At 46.1% G+C, this 21,821-nt stretch overlaps 1 protein-coding gene across 1 annotated transcript in view; it reads left to right on the top strand.

Moving 5' to 3' along the window:
* The window catches only part of lmx1a (LIM homeobox transcription factor 1, alpha), a 43,586-nt gene that overhangs the window by 17,931 nt on the left and 3,834 nt on the right, over window positions 1–21,821 (top strand). The window contains exons 5-9 of the mRNA XM_036978901.1: window positions 11,845–12,062; window positions 12,201–12,397; window positions 13,081–13,158; window positions 15,024–15,096; window positions 18,646–18,843. Of these exons, the coding sequence (XP_036834796.1) occupies window positions 11,845–12,062; window positions 12,201–12,397; window positions 13,081–13,158; window positions 15,024–15,096; window positions 18,646–18,843 (764 nt within the window). The remainder of the gene's footprint in view (window positions 1–11,844; window positions 12,063–12,200; window positions 12,398–13,080; window positions 13,159–15,023; window positions 15,097–18,645; window positions 18,844–21,821) is intronic.

Here is a 21,821-nt window from a genome sequence, read left to right on the forward strand (position 1 = left end):
CTGAGCGGTATGACGTCTGCGTGGTCCCATGGTGTTTATACTTGGTATTATTGTTTGTACAGATGAACGTGGTACCTTCAGAGGCATTTGGAAATAGCTTCTGAGGATGAACTAGACTTGTGGAGGTCTACAATTTTTTCTGAGGTCTTGGCTGATTTCTTTTGATTTTCTCATGATGTCAAACAAAGAGGCACTGGGTTTGAAGGTAGGCCTTGAAATACATCCACAGGTACACCTCCAATTGACTCAAATGATGTCAATTAGCCTATCAGAAGCTTCTAAAGCCATTATATAATTTTCTGGAATTTTCCAATCTGTTTAAAGGCACAGTCAACTTAGTGTATGTAAACTTCTGACCCACTGGAATTAGGATACAGTGAATTAATTATAAGTTAAATAATCTGTCTGTGTCATGCACAGAGTAGATGTCCTAACCGACTTGCCAAAACTATAGTTTGTTAACAAGAAATTTGTGGAGTTTTAATGACTCCAACCTAAGTGGATGTAAACTTCCGACTTCAACTGTAGATACTATAGATCGATAATGTAGATAGGTAATGTAGATAGATCATGTAGAAAGATACTATAGATATATAATGTAGATAGTTACTGTAGATAAATACAATAGATATATACTGGGGATAGATACTGTATATAGATAATGTAGATAGATAATGTAGATAGATACTTTACATATATAATGTAGATAGTTACTGTAGATAAATACAGTAGATAGATACTGGGGATAGATACTGTAGATATATAATGTAGATAGATACTGTAGGTAGATACTATAGATAGATCATGTGGCTAGATAATGTAGAAAGATACTATAGATAGATAATGTAGCTAGATAATGTAGATAGTTACTGTAGATAAATGCAGTAGATAGATCCTGGGGATAGATACTGTAGATAGATAATGTAGATAGATACTATAGATAGATAATGTAGATAGATAATGTAGATAGTTACTGTAGATAAATACAGTAGATAGATACTGGGGATATATGCAGAATGTATGTGTTTGTATGAAAGGGAGTGTCCAGGGAACTTGGCACGGGAGTCGCAGCTCTTGGAGAACAAGGTGACTGCAGGAGGAAGGGGCAGCATGGGCCCTGGAATGTGAGAGGAGAACACACACACACACACACACACACACAGCGCGATCTGGGGTAGAGCTCAACTGACACATTGTCAAAATGTGTTAAATGATCAAAACCCATCGGTGTGGCAACGGCAAGCTGGGGACAACATATGGCCCATTCAAAAGCGTCACTTACACAAACCTCCCCTCCCTAAATTCCTCCCAAAACACACACACACACACACACACACACAAACTATATCTCACACTTAAACTAGAGCCAAGCCCAAACAGAGGCAGCGTACATTATTTCTGAACAATTTAGTGATGGCCTCTCTGCCAAGCGACGAGACTGGAAACATCACACTCATTTACTCCTTCTCAGTGACAGTGCATTGAAATGAAATCCCCTTGCAGCGTTGGCTATGGCTCTGGTTGGTGCTATTGGCTGGTACTCTGAAGGCTAACACACCAACACATCCCATATTCTGACCAAGCTGTGATCTCTTTGCTGTTTGGGATGTTTCCTGAGCCATAAAGATCCTAAAAAAAAGGACCACAGAGTTTAATGACAACAGAAAGACAGTTGGCATGTACAGAAAGGGCTGGAGGTAGTGGCGTGGCACAGTTTTGCACACCCCCCTCCCCCCCCCCCCCCCATGGGGCTGAGGGAAAAATATGGAGTTTTTTTAGACAATCTCAAGCTGTTTTACACATTTTGCCAAAGGAGCTAGCTGAGGAGAGAGGGAGGAGAGAGGGAGGAGAGAGGGAGGTGAGAGGGAGGTGAGAGGGAGGAGAGAGGGAGGTGAGAGGGAGGAGGAGGGAGGTGGAGGGAGGAGAGAGGGAGGTGGAGGGAGGTGGAGGGAGGTGGAGGGAGGTAGAGGGAGGAGAGAGGGAGGTGTGAGGGAGGAGGAGGGAGGTGGAGGGAGGAGAGAGGGAGGAGAGAGGGAGGAGAGAGGGAGGTGAGAGGGAGGAGAGAGGGAGGAGAGAGGGAGGTGAGAGGGAGGAGAGAGGGAGGTGGAGAGAGGGAGGAGAGAGGGAGGAGAGAGGGAGGTGAGAGGGAGGAGAGAGGGAGGTGAGAGGGAGGAGAGAGGGAGGTGAGAGGGAGGTGAGAGGGAGGAGAGAGGGGGGAGAGAGGGAGGTGGAGAGAGGGAGGTGAGAGGGAGGTGAGAGGGAGGTGAGAGGGAGGTGAGAAGGAGGATAGAGGGAGGAGAGAGGGAGGTGGAGAGAGGGAGAAGAGAGGGAGGAGAGAGGGAGGAGAGAGGGAGGTGAGAGGGAGGTGGAGAGAGGGAGGAGAGAGGGAGGTGAGAGGGAGGTGAGAGGGAGGTGAGAGGGAGGAGAGAGGGAGGAGAGAGAGAACAGTAAATAGCCATATGTTGGTGGGGAAGAGGGATTCTGACAGGAGAGGCGATGGGTTTAGGGTGTGAAACCTTTTAGGGACGGTGCCCACTATGAGGGGGCCATTCCGTGCGTTGGCATCTGGATAGCCCCGTGCCCAGGTGCCTAGGTGCCCAATGGGATGACGCCCATTCGACCGTGAGATATCTGACCTGACCAATTAGCAGGGGGCCTCATGCCAGGTACTGCCCCCACGGGTCTGTCTCGACCAAGAAGCTGAATCTATTTCACCAGAGAAAACATCCAATCGAGGCAAACTGCGCCACTCTGTCTTAGTGTCTGGGGTGCTGTTTTGCTGGCTTGGATGCTTTCTCCGGTGAGATTGATGAGTTGCTATAAATTATCAATATATTCAGATACAACCTATCAGATCTCAGAATTTCTGGGGCAGCAACTAGGCTACTGGCCGGGCCAGGGTTCTGCTACACATCATTGTCCCTGGGCCGGGTCAGGGTTCTGCTACACATCATTGTCCCTGGGCCGGGCCAGGGTTCTGATACACATCATTGTCCCTGGGCCGGGCCAGGGTTCTGATACACATCATTGTCTCTGGGCCAGTCCAGGGTTCTGATACACATCATTGTCCCTGGCCCGGGTCAGGGTTCTGATACACATCATTGTCCCTGGGCCAGTCCAGGGTTCTGATACACATCATTGTCCCTGGGCCAGTCCAGGGTTCTGATACACATCATTGTCCCTGGCCCGGGTCAGGGTTCTGCTACACATCATTGTCCCTGGGCCGGGTCAGGGTTCTGCTACACATCATTGTCCCTGGGCCGGGCCAGGGTTCTGATACACATCATTGTCCCTGGCCCGGGTCAGGGTTCTGATACACATCATTGTCCCTGGGCCAGTCCAGGGTTCTGATACACATCATTGTCCCTGGGCCAGTCCAGGGTTCTGCTACACATCATTGTCCCTGGGCCGGGCCAGGGTTCTGATACACATCATTGTCCCTGGCCCGGGTCAGGGTTCTGATACACATCATTGTCCCTGGGCCAGTCCAGGGTTCTGATACACATCATTGTCCCTGGGCCAGTCCAGGGTTCTGCTACACATCATTGTCCCTGGTCCAACATTGTAGTTTCTGTCTGGGTCTCATCCCACCTCACCGACTGTTCTCCTATTTATTGTAATGCATACCAACCAGAACCTTGGCCTACTTGGAACTGAATGATGATGACGTGGGTTGTTTTGAACTGAATCAGGTCAAGAAGTAGCCTGATTTTCACTGTCTGCTGATGATCTGAAGACAACAATACTAATCAAAGCTGTAGAGTCAGTTGACATGGGCAGTGAAAGTTGTGACTGGTGATACAGATGAATGAAAGATAATTGATTGTATTTACAGAAAACGTTTATAGGCTAGTTTACTTGTATCTAATCTGATAGATGGCCTGATAGATTAGGTTGGGTGTACAGTAGAGTTCAGTTAGCAGGTAGATTAGGTTGGGTGTACAGTAGAGTTCAGTTAGCAGGTAGATTAGGTTGGGTGTACAGTAGAGTTCAGTTAGCAGGTAGATTAGGTTGGGTGTACAGTAGAGTTCAGTTAGCAGGTAGATTAGGTTGGGTGTACAGTAGAGTTCAGTTAGCAGGTAGATTAGGTTGGGTGTACAGTAGAGTTCAGTTAGCAGGTAGATTAGGTTGGGTGTACAGTAGAGTACAGTTAACAGGTAGATTAGGTTGGGTGTACAGTAGAGTTCAGTTAGCAGGTAGATTAGGTTGGGTGTACAGTATAGTTCAGTTAGCAGGTAGATTAGGTTGGGTGTACAGTAGAGTTCAGTTAGCAGGTAGATTAGGTTGGGTGTACAGTAGAGTTCAGTTAGCAGGTAGATTAGGTTGGGTGTACAGTAGAGTTCAGTTAGCAGGTAGATTAGGTTGGGTGTACAGTAGAGTTCAGTTAGCAGGTAGATTAGGTTGGGTGTACAGTAGAGTTCAGTTAGCAGGTAGATTAGGTTGGGTGTATAGTAGAGTAGAGTTCAGTCAGCAGGTAGATTAGGTTGGGTGTACAGTAGAGTTCAGTTAGCAGGTAGATTAGGTTGGGTGTACAGTAGAGTTCAGTTAGCAGGTAGATTAGGTTGGGTGTACAGTAGAGTTCAGTTAGCAGGTAGATTAGGTTGGGTGTACAGTAGAGTTCAGTTAGCAGGTAGATTAGGTTGGGTGTACAGTAGAGTACAGTTCAGTTAGCAGGTAGATTAGGTTGGGTGTACAGTAGAGTACAGTTCAGTTAGCAGGTAGATTAGGAGTGTAGGTTGGTTTGCAGGCTGATGGTCAGACCCCAGATCTTAATCAGATCCACTGGCTCTGTGTGTGTGTGTGTGTGTGTGTGTGTGTGTGTGTGTGTGTGTGTGTGTGTGTGTGTGTGTGTGTGTGTGCACGCATGTGTGTGTGTGTCCACCGCGGTCTGGCTCCAGGTTCACCTGATACAGCAACAGGATCTGTCTGCATCATGCCTACTTGAGGTCTGGACTAAAAGTTAGGTTCAGGAGGAGGTAAGGCTGGGAGCGCTGGAGAACAATGGTTGGACTGAAGTCTGTCTCTGTGGATCTGGAACACAAGGAACAGAGTGACCTTCCCCCTGGGTTGAAACAGAGAGTGAGAGCTGCCTTGTGACTGATACACAGACAGTGGTCAGAGTGCACGGCCGTAATAGCAGAGAGAGAGAGAGAGAGAGAGTGTGCTGACTGTTCTCTCAGTAATGTTCTTGTCACTAGTTAATGTCTCCTTGAGTGTGTACATTTACTGTGGCCATGTTCGATTGTTCCAAGTCCTGGGGCCTCATTTATCAATATTGCATATAAATTATTCTAAAATACTACTTACAAATGGAATTTAGAATGTTCATACGGATAGAAAAAAAGTGATATATATTAAACAACCCTACGAGTGTCATATGCACACCGATAGGAGATAACCATTGATAAATACCAATTGTTCTCAGCCTCAGTGCTCGTGCACCACCTTGGCTATTTGCATTTCGAAACACCACTAATTAACCATAAATGGTCAAAATCCAATATGTAAAGCCCGTTGTGCATTTACAACGCCATACCATGAAATACAACGGGGCAACCCAAAAAAAAACATTTCAGAGACTGAAATAGAGGTGCTAGTGTCAGAGATTGAGTACAACCAATCAAAAGGCTTTATTCGGCTCGCTCTGTTGTGCTCACCCCCCGGCCTTCTAGCTCTGACTCTACTCATAGCTACGTTACTGAGGAAAAAATGACTTTCTATGTCTGTAGTCAGGTAGCAGGAAGGCAGCCTAGTGGTTAGAGTGTTGGGCCAGTAACTAAAAGGTTGCTGGATCGAATCCCTCTGACAAGGTAAAAATCTGTCGTTCTGCCTCTGAACAAGGCATTCAACCCACTGTTCCCTGGTAGGCCATCATTGAAAATAAGAATTTGTTCTTAACTGACTTGCCTAGTTAAATAAAATAAAACTAACAACTATCTTAAGATGAATGCACTAACTGTAAGTTGCTCTGGATAAGAGCGTCTACTAAAATATGAAATGTATGTGTTACTGTTCACTTAGCTGATTATTGCATCCAAAATATTGGCTCATCGAGGGCTATGAGATGCCCGATCTGCAAGCTCTCGCTCAAAAGTGCCCATTGCACAACAACTCGAGTGTGGATAGCACTTGGATCTGAATGAGAATGGCACGTGTTTGCCTTTTTTAAAGTAGGTCTTTAAATCCTCGCAAAAAAATCCTATAAGATTGTTTTTTTTTTTTGGAAACCATATTTGTTGAGCCAATCTGTACGTTCTGCAAAACAAGGTCCCACCAGTCTCTAAAATCTACCTCTCTCCAAACAGATCAAGTCAAGCCATCTCTCATTGTATCACTTATTTCATAGTGTTTACACAAGGTTTATTTTTACCTTTATTTAACTAGGCAAGTCAGTTAAGAACAAATTCTTATTTTCAATGACGGCCTAGGAACAGCGGGTTAACTACCTAGTTCAGGGGCAGAACGACAGATTTGTACCTTGTCAGCTCAGGGGTTTGAACTTGCAACCTTCTGGTTACTAGCCCAACGCGCTAACTACTAGGCTACGCTGCCGCCACTACACTCTAACCACTAGGCTACCCTGCCGCCTCTACACTCTAACCACTAGGCTACCCTGCCGTTTCACTTTCACCTCTAGTTTAACAAATGACTGTAATCGATATGGATTATTGATCGTACCAAATGCAATGATGTAGTAAAATTATATAGCATGTCAATCAGGAAATGCTTGACAGGAAATGCCTATGCTTGACAGGAAATGCCTATGCTTGACAGGAAATGCCTATACTTGACAAGCAGTTCCCCCTTTTCCACCACTTGGCCCTGTGCATACGCATGGTCGTGGCGTACATTTACTCACGCTCTCAAACGTTCATATGGATAAATCTCACAATTTGTGCGGAAATGATCCAACGCATTGGTTTAAGTACAGATTGTGCCAATGCATGATTGATAAATTAGGCCCTTGGTGCTTTTACAGTATTTCATGTCCAACACATTTTCTTTCTTGCTCTGAAAACTTGGGGGGCCAAATAAAAACCACCCGTGGGCCAAATCCGGCCCGTAGGCCGCCAGTTGGGGAACCATGCCATAGGTGCTGTCTTGGCAAAAACGAGTGCACATACCAAAGACATTAAGGGTTGGCAGACAGCTTGGGTCGGTCTCCTCATGGGCTCCTTAGAATAAGCTTGACCGTTTCCCCGGCAACCCCACAGCAACACCAATAAGTCTCAGCAATGCAGGGCTTTGGGATGTTGCTGTTTACCACCACTGTTTTCCACTGTGACATTTTAACCTCTGTGTCTGACTGTCTTTTTTGTTTTTGTGTGAAAACATGATTCTTGGAGGTCATACTTGGGGGTTATATGTTGTTGGTTCGTAACAGTAAACAACATGTTCAATTCAGGGCTACCTCTTGTTCCAACAGGAACATACTGTGTAGGCAAATATCAATAGGAGATACCCAGTAAGCAAAATTACGTTGAAAATACATATTCTCCAGATGTTGTAATTAGGTTAATTTTCGGTTCTGAATTAAAGTTGAAAATAAGTATTTTCCGAATTTTAAAAATGAGTATTTTCCGGACACTGAAAATACATAATGTATGGACAATTAAAAAACATATTTTACGAATGTTGAAAATACAGTACTAGACAAAATACAGTACTAGACAAAATACAGTACTAGACAAAATACAGTACTAGACAAAATTCTTCAAAGTAGCCATCCTTTGTCTTGATGAAGCTTCGCACACGCTTGGCATTCTCTCAACCAGCTTCACCTGGAAGGCTTTTCCAACAGTCTTGAAGGAGTTCCCACATATGCTGAGCACTTGTTGGCTGCTTTTCCTTCACTCTGCGGTACAACTCATCCCAAACCATCCCGACCATTGAGGTCGGGTGATTGTGGAGGCCAGGTCATCTGATGCAGCACGCCATCAAATCAAATCAAAAAAATATATATTTGTCACATGCGCCGAATACAACAGGTGTTGTATTCCTTACCGTGAAATGCTTACTTACATGCCCTTAAATAGAGTTAATAATATATTTACTAAATAAACAAAAGTTGAAAAAAAAAATCTAATCAATCAGGTTAGTCGAGGTAATTTGTAAAGTGACTATGCATAGATAGTAAACAGTGAGTAGCAGCGGTGAGGGGTCAATGTAAATAGTCCGGGTGGCCGTTTGATTAGTTGAGTTGTTCAGCAGTCTTATGGCTTGGGGGGGGGGGGGGGGGGGCGGTAGAAGCTGTTAAGGAGTTTTATGGCTTGGGGGTAGAAGCTGTTAAGGAGTCATGTCTTGGAGGTGGAAGCTGTTAAGGAGTCTTATGTCTTGGGGGTAGAAGCTGTTAAGGAGTCTTATGGCTTGGGGGTAGAAGCTGTTAAGGAGTCTTATGGCTTGGGGGTAGAAGCTGTTAAGGAGTCTTATGGCTTGGAGGTAGAAGCTGTTAAGGAGTCTTATGTCTTGGGGGTAGAAGCTGTTAAGGAGTCTTATGGCTTGGAGGTAGAAGCTGTTAAGGAGTCTTATGTCTTGGGGGTAGAAGCTGTTAAGGAGTCTTATGGCTTGGGGGTAGAAGCTGTTAAGGAGTCTTATGGCTTGGGGGTAGAAGCTGTTAAGGAGTCTCATGGCTTGGCGGTAGAAGCTGTTAAGGAGTCTTATGGCTTGGAGGTAGAAGCTGTTAAGGAGTCTTATGGCTTGGGGGTAGAAGCTGTTAAGGAGTCTTATGGCTTGGGGGTAGAAGCTGTTAAGGAGTCTTATGGCTTGGGGGTAGAAGCTGTTAAGGAGTCTTATGGCTTGGCGGTAGAAGCTGTTAAGGAGTCTTATGGCTTGGAGGTAGAAGCTGTTAAGGAGTTTTATGGCTTGGCGGTAGAAGCTGTTAAGGAGTTTTATGGCTTGGCGGTAGAAGCTGTTAAGGAGCCTTTTGGACCACGACTTGGCGCTCCGGTGCCACTTGCTGTGCGGTAGCAGAGAGAACAGTCTATGACTGGGGTGACCGGAGTCTTTGACAATTTTTTGGGCCTTCCTCTGACACTGCCTAGTATATACTATAGGTCCTGGATGGCAGGAAGCTTGGCCCTAGTGATGTACTGGGCAGTGTGCCCTACCCTCTGTAGCGCCTTATGGTCAGGTGCCAAGTAGTTGCCATACCAGGCGGTGATGCAACTGGTCAGGATGCTCTCGATGGTGCAGCTGTAGAACTTTTTGAGGATCTGGGGTCCCATGCCAAATATTTTCAGTCTCCTGAGGTGGAAAAGTTGTCGTGCCCTCTTCACAACTGTCTTGGTGTGTTTGGACCATGATAGTTTGGAAGTGATGTGGACACCAAGGAACTTGAAACTCTCGACCCGTCACTTGAAACTCCATCACTCTCCTTCTTGGTCAAATAGCCCTTACACAACCTGGAGGTGTATTGGGTCATTGTCCTGTTGAAAAAAAAAATGATAGTCCCAATAAGCGCAAACCAGATGGGATGGTGTATTGCTGCAGAATGATGTGGTAGCCATGCTGGTTTAGTATGCCTTGAATTCTAAATAAATCACAGACAGTGTCACTTGCAAAGCACAACACCATCACACCTCCTCCATGCTTCACGGTGGGAACCACACATGCAGAGATCATCCGTTCACCTACTCTGCATTTCAAAGACACAGTTGTTGGAACCAAAAATCTCAAATGTGGACTCATCAGACCAAAGGACAGATTTCCTACCGGTCTAATGTCCATTGCTCGTGTTTCTTGGCCCAAGCAAGTCTCTTCTTATTATTGGTGTCCTTTAGTAGTGGTTTCTTTGCAGAAATTCGACCATGAAGGCCTAATTTACGTAGTCTCCGCTGAACAGTTGATGTTGAGATGTGTCTGTTACTTGAACTCTGTGAAGCTTTTATTTGGGCTGTAATTTCTTAGGCTGGTAACTCTAATGAACGTATCGTCTGCAGCAGAGGTAACGAACTCTAGGTCTTCCTTTCCTGTGGTGGTCCTCATGAGAGCCAGTTTCATCGTAGCACTTGATGGTTTTTGCAACTACACTTGAAGAAACTTTCAAAGTTCTTGAAATTTTCCAGATTGACTGACCTTCATGTCTTAAAGTAAGGATAGACTGTTGTTTCTCTTTGCTTATTTGAGCTGTTCTTGCCATAATATGGACTTGGTATTTTACCAAATAGGGCTATCTTCTGTATACCACCCCTACCTTGTCACAACACAACTGATTGGCTCAAACGCATTAAGAAGAAATTCCACCAATTAACTCTTAACAAGGCACACCTGTTAATTGAAATGCATTCCAGGTGACTACCTCATGAAGCTGGTTGAGAGAATGCCAAGAGTGTGCAAAGGTGTCATCAGGGCAAAGGGTGGCTACTTTGAAGAATCTCAAATGTAAAATATATTTTGATTTGTTTTATACCTTTTTGGTTACTACATGATTCCATATGTGTTATTTCATAGTTTTGATGTCTTCACTATTATTCTACAATGTAGAAAATAGTAAAAATAAAGAAAAACCTTGTAATGAGTAGGTGTGTCCAAACTTTTGACTGGTACTGTACTTGTTATTTTGGTCATTGTTTTTTGGGGGCCAGATTTCAACTGTATATACATTCACTTATATCTATCTACATGTCAATGAAGAAAGCATTATATCACATTCAATATTTTGAATTCCACTTAAAATAAGACAATGGATCTAACTGTAGATATTCACATGCACTCGTTTTAATCTATGTTTGGTTCAGATTTGGTCCTACCTTGATTTCAACTTTCACAGATGTTTGGTCTGGACTGGACTTCATTTTAACCAATAATCTTAACCAATCACAGACGTCTATATCTGGTTAAGATTTGGTCCGTACGCCTTGGCCTTGATTTCAACATCCACAGATGTTGTTTTTTGGTCCGGTTCGGACTGGTCTTATTTAAAGAGACAAAAACACACCATCCACTTCCCTAGCAAAGAGACAAAAACATAGCATCCACTTCCCTAGCAAAGAGACAAAAACATAGCATCCACTTCCCTAGCGAAGGGACAAAAAACGAGTCATCTCCTCATGTTTCCATGGAGACGCCACTGGTGTGACCCTTGGTTCTATGAAGTCAGAAAACAACCCCCAGGTCCAAACTGATGACGCACCATCCTGGTTGACAGACCCAAACTGCTGTGGCTGCCAGAAAGCAGAGTAATACGTCTGCTGATTCGGGTCTGGCTCTTCTTTAGTTCCTCTCAGGTTAAGCAGACTTAGGGATAATTCCCGGGACCGGCAGTCCCAGCCTCTCCCACCAGGAGTCCTGATTCCCCCCCCCCCCTGGCTGGAGCCATGGCATGCGGAGCGCCTTTCTACCTCCTCCCGGGGGCGCGGCCTCGGACACGGCAGCCGTGGTAACAGTCTCCGAGGCTGAGCCCCCAGTGCTGGTTGCCAGGCGCTAAGATGCACACTCGCCACTCTGGGGGTATTTGTCTGAGAGTCTGAGGGAGAGGGGGAGAAGGAGGGGGTATGTAAGCTGGCAGTCTTGATTGACTGAACGACTCAGCAACATTCCAGTAACCTCTGAGAGCTCGTCTAGAGAAGTTGTGTCTGGGAAGCGTGGTGTGTTGAACCATTATTTGGGGTAGAGGAGCTGTCACTCAAGCAGTGTACCAGAGCAGTAGAGACAGAAAAAGTGCTCAATACAAAAGTCATTACATAGCAATGCTCGTTGAAAGTGAAACTTAGATTATGTTGAAACCTAGAAACCTAGATTGTTTAAACTTGTTTAGGTTTAAACTCTCTCTCTCTCTCTCTCTCTCTCTCTCTCTCTCTCTCTCTCTCTCTCTCTCTCTCTCTCTCTCTCTCTCTCTCTCTCCAGTCTGTTTGCAGTGAGGTGTGGTGGCTGTGCAGAGGCCATCTCCCCTGCAGAGCTAGTGATGCATGCTGGAGCTGCAGTGTTCCACCTGGCCTGTTTCAGCTGCAGTATGTGTTCCTGTCTTCTGCGGCCTGGAGACTGCTGTGTCCTCAGGGAAGGACGGTTGCTCTGTGCTAGAGACTACAACCAGGAAGTGGACAGACCCACCTCATCAGACTCAGGTACACGTTCTGTGTGTGTTTGTGTGTGTGTGTGTGTGTGCGCGTGTCCGTGTGTGCGTGTGTGCGTGTGTGCGTGCGTGTGTGTGTCTCAGAATGGTTATATATGGGTTTTTTTCTCCATTTGTCCTATCTTGGCAGGTGAAAGTGATGATGAGGAGGAGGAGGAGGAGGAGGAGAAAGGGGATGAGGGCAGTGTGAAGGCTTCAGGCAGACGTGGCGGTGAAGCAGACGACCCTGAACACAAACGACCCAAACGTCCACGCACTATTCTGACCACCCACCAGAGACGGGCCTTCAAAGCATCCTTCGAAGTCTCCTCCAAGCCCTGCCGGAAGGTAGGGCATAGGTGTACACCAAAGGGCTCCTAAAGAGAAGAGGTGGTGTAGTTTGTACTTTAAAGGATCCTCAATCAGAATACTCTCCAACAGCTGATTATTGTCTTCATCACAAGGGTCTGAGGTTTGATAGCTATAGTTATTACGCTGTACTGATAAGAGTTGTCATGAAAGTGTCCTTATATTAGGATATGTAGACTACAAGGGTCATATCACGTTTACTTCCTCTCTCTTCTCTCCCTCTGTCCTTCCCTTTCTCTGTCGCACTCCTCTTCTGTCCCTCTGTCCTTCCCTTTCTCTGTCGCACTCCTCTTCCCTCCCTCTGTCCCTCCCTTCTTCTCTCCCTCTGTCCCTCTTCTCTCTCTCTGTCCCTCTCCTCTTCTCTCTCTCTGTCCCTCTCTTCTTCTCTCTCTCTGTCCCTCTCCTCTTCTCTCTTTCTGTCCCTCTCCTCTTCTCTCCCTCTGTCCCTCTTCTCTCTCTCTGTCCCTCTCCTCTTCTCTCTCTCTCTCTGTCCCTCTCCTCTTCTCTCTCTCTGTCCCTCTCCTCTTCTCTCCTTCTGTCCCTCTTCTCTCTCTCTGTCCCTCTCCTCTTCTCTCTCTCTGTCCCTCTCCTCTTCTCTCCCTCTGTCCCTCTCCCTCGGTCCCTCCCCCTCTCTTCCCTCTGTCCTTCCCTTCCTCTCCAAGGTAAGGGAGACCTTGGCAGCGGAGACCGGTCTGAGCGTGAGAGTCGTGCAGGTCTGGTTCCAAAACCAAAGAGCCAAGGTACAGTAATGTGATGCTGCCTGCACCCCCCCCCCAACACACTTGCTACCTCCCAGATACTTTCATGTGTACCACTGATAACAGAACTCTTTCGGCAGTGTGCTCTGCTGCCAACCTGGAAATCACTCCGGTTATCTCTCTATTCAGGAAACTGATGACATCTCACTCGTAGATCCTTCCAGATAAGGGCTGTATTTCCTTACAGCGGGCAGCGTGTGTGGTTTTCTGTCCATGAAATATGTCCTTTTCTTTCCCCTTAATACGTTTCAACTGAGTGAACATGTCCCTATGAAGACTAGGTTTGAGAGAGAGGCTGTGGAGTGAGAGGTGACTGTATATCTGTTTATATTGTGGACTTAACTGTAAATATGTAACTAAATTATATTTCTGTTTATATTGTGGATTTAACTGTTAATATGTAATGAAATTATATTTCTGTTTATATTGTGGATTTAACTGTAAATATGTAATTAAATTATATTTCTGTTTATATTGAGGACTTAACTGTAAATGTGTAATTCAATTATATTTCTGTTGATATTGTAGATGTATACGTAATGCAATTATATATCTGTTTATATTGTGGATTTTACTGTAAATATGTAATTCATTATATTTATGTTTATATTGTGGATGCAACTGTCTATGTAATTAAATATATGTATGTTTATATTGTGGATGTAACTGTCTATGTAATTAAATATATGTATGTTTATATTGTGGATGTAACTGTCTATGTAATTAAATATATATATGTTTATATTGTGGATGTAACTGTCTATGTAATTAAATATATATATGTTTATATTGTGGATGTAACTGTCTATGTAATTAAATATATGTATGTTTATATTGTGGATGTAACTGTCTATGTAATTAAATATATATATGTTTATATTGTGGATGTAACTGTATATGTAATTAATTATGTTTATGTTTATATTGTAGATGTATTTGTAATATGTCTCATATGTATATGTATATATTGTACTATATATCATCTACTGAACACATACATATGTATATACTGTAGTATATATCATCTACTGCATCTTGCCATCTTTATGTAATACATGTATCACTAGCCACTTTAAACTATGCCACTTTATGTTTACGTACCCTACATTACTCATCTCATATGTATATACTGTGCTCGATACCATCTAATGCATCTTGCCTATGCCGTTCTGTACCATCACTCATTCATATATCTTTATGTACATATTCTTCATCCCTTTACACTTGTGTGTATAGGATAGTTGTTGTGGAATTGTTAGGTTAGATTACTCGTTGGTTATTACTGCATTGTCGGAACTAGAAGCACAAGCATTTCGCTACACTCGCATTAACATCTGCTTACCATGTGTATGTGACCAATAACATTTGATTTGATTTAATTAAATAATATTTCTGTTGATATTGTAGATGTATATGTAATTAAATTATATGTATGTTTATATTGTAGATTTAATTGTAAATATGTAATTAAATTATATTTATGTTTATATTGTGGATGTAACTGTTTATGTAGTTAAATTATATTTATGTTGATATTGTAGATGTATTTGTAATTAAATGATATTTATGTTTATATTGTGGATGTAACTGTAAATTTGTAATTAAATTATATTTCTGTTTATATTGTGGATTTAACTGTCTATGTAATTAAATGATATTTATGTTGACATTGTAGATGTATTTGTAATTAAATAATATGTATAATTATATTGTAGATGTAACTGTTTATGTAATTAAATAATATGTATAATTATATTGTAGATGTAACTGTTTATGTAATTAAATTATATTTATGTTGCTATTGTAGATGTATTTGTAATTAAATGATATTTATGTTGATATTGTAGATGAAGAAACTGGCCAGAAGGCAGCAACAGCAGCAGCAACAAGAGCAGCAAGAACAGCCAGCACATCACAGTGGTATGCTACTGTACTGTACCACCCACTACTGTACCACCCACTACTGTACCACCCACTACTGTACTGTACCACCCACTACTGTACCACCCACTACTGTACTGTTCCACCCACTACTGTACCACCCACTACTGTACTGTACCACCCACTACTGTACCACCCACTACTGTACTGTTCCACCCACTACTGTACCACCCACTACTGTACTGTACCACCCACTACTGTACCACCCACTACTGTACTGTATTACCCACTACTGTACTGTACCACCCACTACTGTACTGTACCACCCACTACTGTACTGTACCACCCACTACTGTACTGTACCACACTCTACTGTACCACCCACTACTGTACTGTACCACCCACTACTGTACTGTACCACCCACTACTGTACCACCCACTACTGTACTGTACCACCCACTACTGTACTGTACCACACTCTACTGTACCACCCACTACTGTACTGTACCACCCACTACTGTACCACCCACTACTGTACTGTACCACCCACTACTGTACCACCCACTACTGTACTGTTCCACCCACTACTGTACCACCCACTACTGTACTGTACCACCCACTACTGTACCACCCACTACTGTACCACCCACTACTGTACCACCCAGACTGTACCACCCACTACTGTACTGTACCACCCACTACTGTACCACCCAGACTGTACCACCCACTACTGTACTGTACCACCCACTACTGTACCACCCACTACTGTACCACACACTACTGTACCACCCACTACTGTACCACCCACTACTGTACTGTACCACCCACTACTGTACTGTACCACCCACTACTGTACTGTACCACCCACTACTGTACCACCCACTACTGTACTGTACCACCCACTACTGTACTGTACCACACTCTACTGTACCACCCACTACTGTACTGTACCACCCACTACTGTACCACCCACTACTGTACTGTACCACCCACTACTGTACCACCCACTACTGTACTGTTCCACCCACTACTGTACCACCCACTACTGTACTGTACCACCCACTACTGTACCACCCACTACTGTACCACCCACTACTGTACCACCCACTACTGTACCACCCAGACTGTACCACCCACTACTGTACTGTACCACCCACTACTGTACCACCCAGACTGTACCACCCACTACTGTACTGTACCACCCACTACTGTACCACCCACTACTGTACCACACACTACTGTACCACCCACTACTGTACCACCCACTACTGTACTGTACCACCCACTACTGTACCACCCACTACTGTACCACCCACTACTGTACTGTACCACCCACTACTCTACCCCCCACTACTGTACCACCCACTACTGTACTGTACCACCCACTACTGTACCACCCACTACTGTACTGTACCACCCACTACTGTACCACACATTACTGTACCACCCACTACTGTACCACCCACTACTGTACCACCCACTACTGTACCACCCACTACTGTACTGTACCACCCACTACTGTACCACCCACTACTGTACCACCCACTACTGTACTGTACCACCCACTACTGTACCACCCACTATTGTACTGTACCACCCACTACTGTACCACCCACTACTGTACTGTACCACCCACTACTGTACCACACATTACTGTACCACACACTACTGTACCACCCACTACTGTACCACCCACTACTGTACCACCCACTACTGTACTGTACCACCCACTACTGTACCACCCACTACTGTACCACACACTACTGTACCACCCACTACTGTACCACCCACTACTGTACTGTACCACCCACTACTGTACTGTACCACCCACTACTGTACCACCCACTACTGTACTGTACCACCCACTACTGTACCACCCACTACTGTACCACCCACTACTGTACCACCCACTACTGTACTGTACCACCCACTACTGTACCACCCACTACTGTACTGTACCACCCACTACTGTACTGTACCACCCACTACTGTACTGTACCACCCACTACTGTACCACCCACTACTGTACTGTTCCACCCACTACTGTACCACCCACTACTGTACTGTACCAACCACTACTGTACCACCCACTACTGTACCACCCACTACTGTACTGTACCACCCACTACTGTACCACACATTACTGTACCACCCACTACTGTACCACACATTACTGTACCACCCACTACTGTACCACCCACTACTGTACCACCCACTACTGTACTGTACCACCCACTACTGTACCACCCACTACTGTACCACCCACTACTGTACCACACACTACTGTACCACCCACTACTGTACCACCCACTACTGTACTGTAACACCCACTACTGTACCACCCACTACTGTACTGTACCACCCACTACTGTACCACCCATTACTGTACCACCCACTACTGTACTGTACCACCCACTACTGTACCGTACCACCCACTACTGTACCACCCACTACTGTACCACTCACTACTGTACCACCCACTACTGTACCACCCACTACTGTACTGTACCACCCACTACTGTACCACCCACTACTGTACTGTACCACCCACTACTGTGCCACCCACTACTTTACTGTACCACCCACTACTGTACCACCCACTACTGTACTGCACCACCCACTACTGTACCACCCACAACTGTACCACCCACTACTGTACCACCCACTACTGTACTGTACCACCCACTACTGTACCACCCACTACTGTACTGTAGCACCCACTACTGTACTGTACCACCCACTACTGTACCACCCACTACTGTACTGTTCCACCCACTACTGTACCACCCACTACTGTACTGTACCACCCATTACTGTACCACACATTACTGTACCACCCACTACTGTACCACCCACTACTGTACTGTACCACCCACTACTGTACCACCCACTACTGTACCACCCACTACTGTACCACCCACTACTGTACTGTACCACCCACTACTGTACCACCCACTACTGTACCACCCACTACTGTACTGTACCACCCACTACTCTACCCCCCACTACTGTACCACCCACTACTGTACTGTACCACCCACTACTGTACCACCCACTACTGTACTGTACCACCCACTACTGTACCACACATTACTGTACCACCCACTACTGTACCACCCACTACTGTACTGTACCACCCGCTACTGTACTGTACCACCCACTACTGTACCACCCACTACTGTACTGTACCACCCACTACTGTACCACACATTACTGTACCACCCACTACTGTACCACCCACTACTGTACTGTACCACCCGCTACTGTACTGTACCACCCACTACTGTACCACCCACTACTGTACTGTACCACCCACTAGGCACAGAGGTCAATTCAACGTCTGGTCCACGTTGGTTCCACGTAATTTACTTGATATTACGTGGAAACAACTTTGATTTAACCAGTGTGCCCAATGAGCAGTCACTGAACACACACACACATGCACGCACGCACGCACGCACGCACACACACACACACACACACACACACACACACACACACACACAAGGTAAGCTTATGTAGTACGTGTAATTGTTATATTGTTGATTTGTTGAGATTGACCTATCCTGTGATTCCTGTGCTCCACAGCGCCCTCCTGTGGCGGTCTGACCTCTGACCTGAACCCTCTGAGCTTGTACCCCCACCCCCAACACAACCACCCCAATCTCCAGCAGATGCAGGCCCTGGCCCAGGCCACCTCCTTGGGGGTGCAGGAATATGACATGGAACCCTTTAGACAGGGACTCACCCCTCCACAGATGCCCGGGGACCACATGCACCCCTACGGTAAATACAAGCAATACTCCTCTACTATTGTACAGTGAAAACGGTCTCTCTCTCTCTCTCTCTCTCTCTCTCTCTCTCTCTCTCTCTCTCTCTCTCTATACCCCCTCCCCTCTCTCTCTCTCTCTTTATACCCCCTCCTCTCTCTCTCTCTCTATATACCCCCTCCTCTCTCTCTCTCTCTACCCCCTCCTCTCTCTCTCTCTCTCTCTCTCTCTCTCTCTCTCTCTCTTTGTACCCCCTCTCTCTATATACCCCCTCTCTCTCTCTCTCTCTCTCTCTCTCTATACCCCCTCCTCTTTCTCTATACCCCCTCCTCTCTCTCTCTCTCTCTATACCCCCTCCTCTTTCTCTCTCTCTCTCTCTCTCTCTCTCTCTCTCTCTCTCTCTCTCTATACCCCCTCCTCTCTCTCTCTCTATACCCTCTCCTCTTTCTCTGTACCCCCTCCTCTTTCTCTATACCCCCCTCCTCTCTCTCTCTCTCTCTCTCTCTCTCTCTCTCTCTCTCTCTCTCTCTCTTTGTACCCCCTCTCTCTATATACCCCCTCTCTCTCTCTCTCTCTCTCTCTCTCTACCCCCTCCTCTTTCTCTATACCCCCTCCTCTCTCTCTCTCTCTCTATACCCCCTCCTCTTTCTCTCTCTCTCTCTCTCTCTCTCTCTCTCTCTCTCTCTCTCTATAACCCCTCCTCTCTCTCTCTCTCTCTATACCCTCTCCTCTTTCTCTGTACCCCCTCCTCTTTCTCTATACCCCCTTCCTCTCTCTCTCTCTCTCTCTCTCTCTCTCTATAACCCCTCCTCTTTCTCTATACCCCCTCCTCTCTCTATACCCCCTCCTCTCTCTCTATACCTCCCTTCCTCTCTCTCTCTCTCTCTCTCTACCCCCTCCCCCCCTCTCTCTATCTATACCCCCTCCTCTCTCTCTATACCCCCTCCTCTCTCTCTCTCTCTATAACCCCTCCTCTTTCTCTATACCCCCTCCTCTCTCTCTCTTTCTCTCTCTCTAAACCCCCTCCTCTCTCTCTATACCCCATCCTCTCTCTCTGTACCCCCTCCTCTCTCTCTCTCTCTCTCTCTCTCTCTCTCTATAACCCTCCTCTTTCTCTATATCCCCTCCTATCTCTCTCTCTTTCTCTCTAAACCCCCTCCTCTCTCTCTATACCCCATCCTCTCTCTCTGTACCCCCTCCTCTCTCTCTATACCCCCTCCTCTCTCTCTCTCTCTCTCTCTAAACCCCCTCCTCTCTCTCTATACACCATCCTCTCTCTCTCTCTCTCTCTCTCTCTCTCTCTCTCTCTCTCTCTCTCTCTCTCTATAACCCCTCCTCTTTCTCTATACCCATCCTCTCTCTCTCTCTCTCTCTCTATACCCCTTCCTCTTTCTCTATACCCCCTCCTCTCTCTCTATACCCCCTCCTCTCTCTCTCTATACCCCCTTCTCTCTCTCTCTCTATACCCCCCCCCCTCTCTCTCTCTCTAAACCCCCCCCTCTCTCTCTCTATACCCCATCCTCTCTCTCTGTACCCCCTCCTCTCTCTCTATACCCCGTCCTCTCTCTCTCTCTCTCTATACCAAATCCCCTCTCTCTCTCTATACCCCCTCCTCTCTCTCTATACCCCCTCCTCTCTCTCTGTACCTCCTCCTCTCTCTCTATAACCCCTCCTCTCTCTCTCTCTGTATACCCCCTCTTCTCTCTCTCTCTATACCCCCTCCTCTCTCTCTCTAACCCCTCCTCTCTCTCTCTGTATACCCCCTCTTCTCTCTCTCTCTATACCCCCTCCTCTCTCTCTCTCTATACCACCTCTTCTCTCCCTGTACCCCCTCCTCTCTCTCTATACCCCCCCTCTCTCTCTCTCTAAACCCCTCCTCTCTCTCTCTATACCCCATCCCCTCTCTCTGTACCCCCTCCTCTCTCTCTATACCCCCTCCTCTCTCTCTCTCTCTCTATACCAAATCCCCCCTCTCTCTCTATACCCCCTCCTCTCTCTCTGTACCCCCTCCTCTCTCTCTATAACCCCTCCTCTCTCTCTCTGTATACCCCCTCCTCTCTCTCCATAACCCCTCCTCTCTCTCCATAACCCCTCCTCTCTCTCTCTGTATACCCCCTCTTCTCTCTCTCTCTATACCCCCTCCTCTCTCTCTCTCTATACCACCTCTTCTCTCTCTATACCCCCTCCTCTCTCTCTCTCTCTCTATACCCCCTCCTCTCTCTCTCTCTATAACCCCTCATCTCTCTCTGTACCCCCTCCTCTCTCTCCATAACCCCTCCTCTCTCTCTATAACCCCTCCTCTCTCTCTCTGTATACCCCCTCTTCTCTCTCTCTCTATACCCCCTCCTCTCTCTCTCTCTATACCACCTCTTCTCTCTCTATACCCCCTCCTCTCTCTCTCTCTCTCTATACCCCCTCCTCTCTCTCTCTCTATACCCCCTCCTCTCTCTCTGTACCCCCTCCTCTCTCTCTGTACCCCCTCCTCTCTCTCTATAACCCCTCCTCTCTCTCTGTATACCCCCTCCTCTCTCTGTATACCCCATCCTTTCTCTCTGTACCCCCTCCTCTCCCTCTATACCTCCTCTCTCTCTATCTCTCTCTCTCTCTCTCTATACCCCCTCCTCTTTCTCTATACCCCCTCCTCTCTCTCTATACCCCCTCCCCTCGCTCTCTCTCTCTCTCTCTCTCTATACCCCCTCCTCTCTCTCTATACCCCCTCCTCTCTCTCTCTCTCTCTCTCTCTCTCTCTCTCTATACCCCCTCCTCTTTCTCTATACCCCCTCCTCTCTCTCTCTCTCTCTTACTCTATACCCCCTCCTCTCTCTCTCTCTCTATACCCAATCCTCTCTCTCTATACCCAATCCTCTCTCTCTCTCTCTATACCCCCTCATCTCTCTCTGTACCCCCTCCTCTCTCTCTGTACCCCCTCCTCTCTCTCTATAACCCCTCCTCTCTCTCTCTCTCTCTCTGTATACCCCCTCCTCTCTCTCTCCA

Source organism: Oncorhynchus mykiss, chromosome 5 (assembly GCF_013265735.2).
Source record: "Oncorhynchus mykiss isolate Arlee chromosome 5, USDA_OmykA_1.1, whole genome shotgun sequence".
NCBI lineage: Eukaryota > Metazoa > Chordata > Actinopteri > Salmoniformes > Salmonidae > Oncorhynchus > Oncorhynchus mykiss.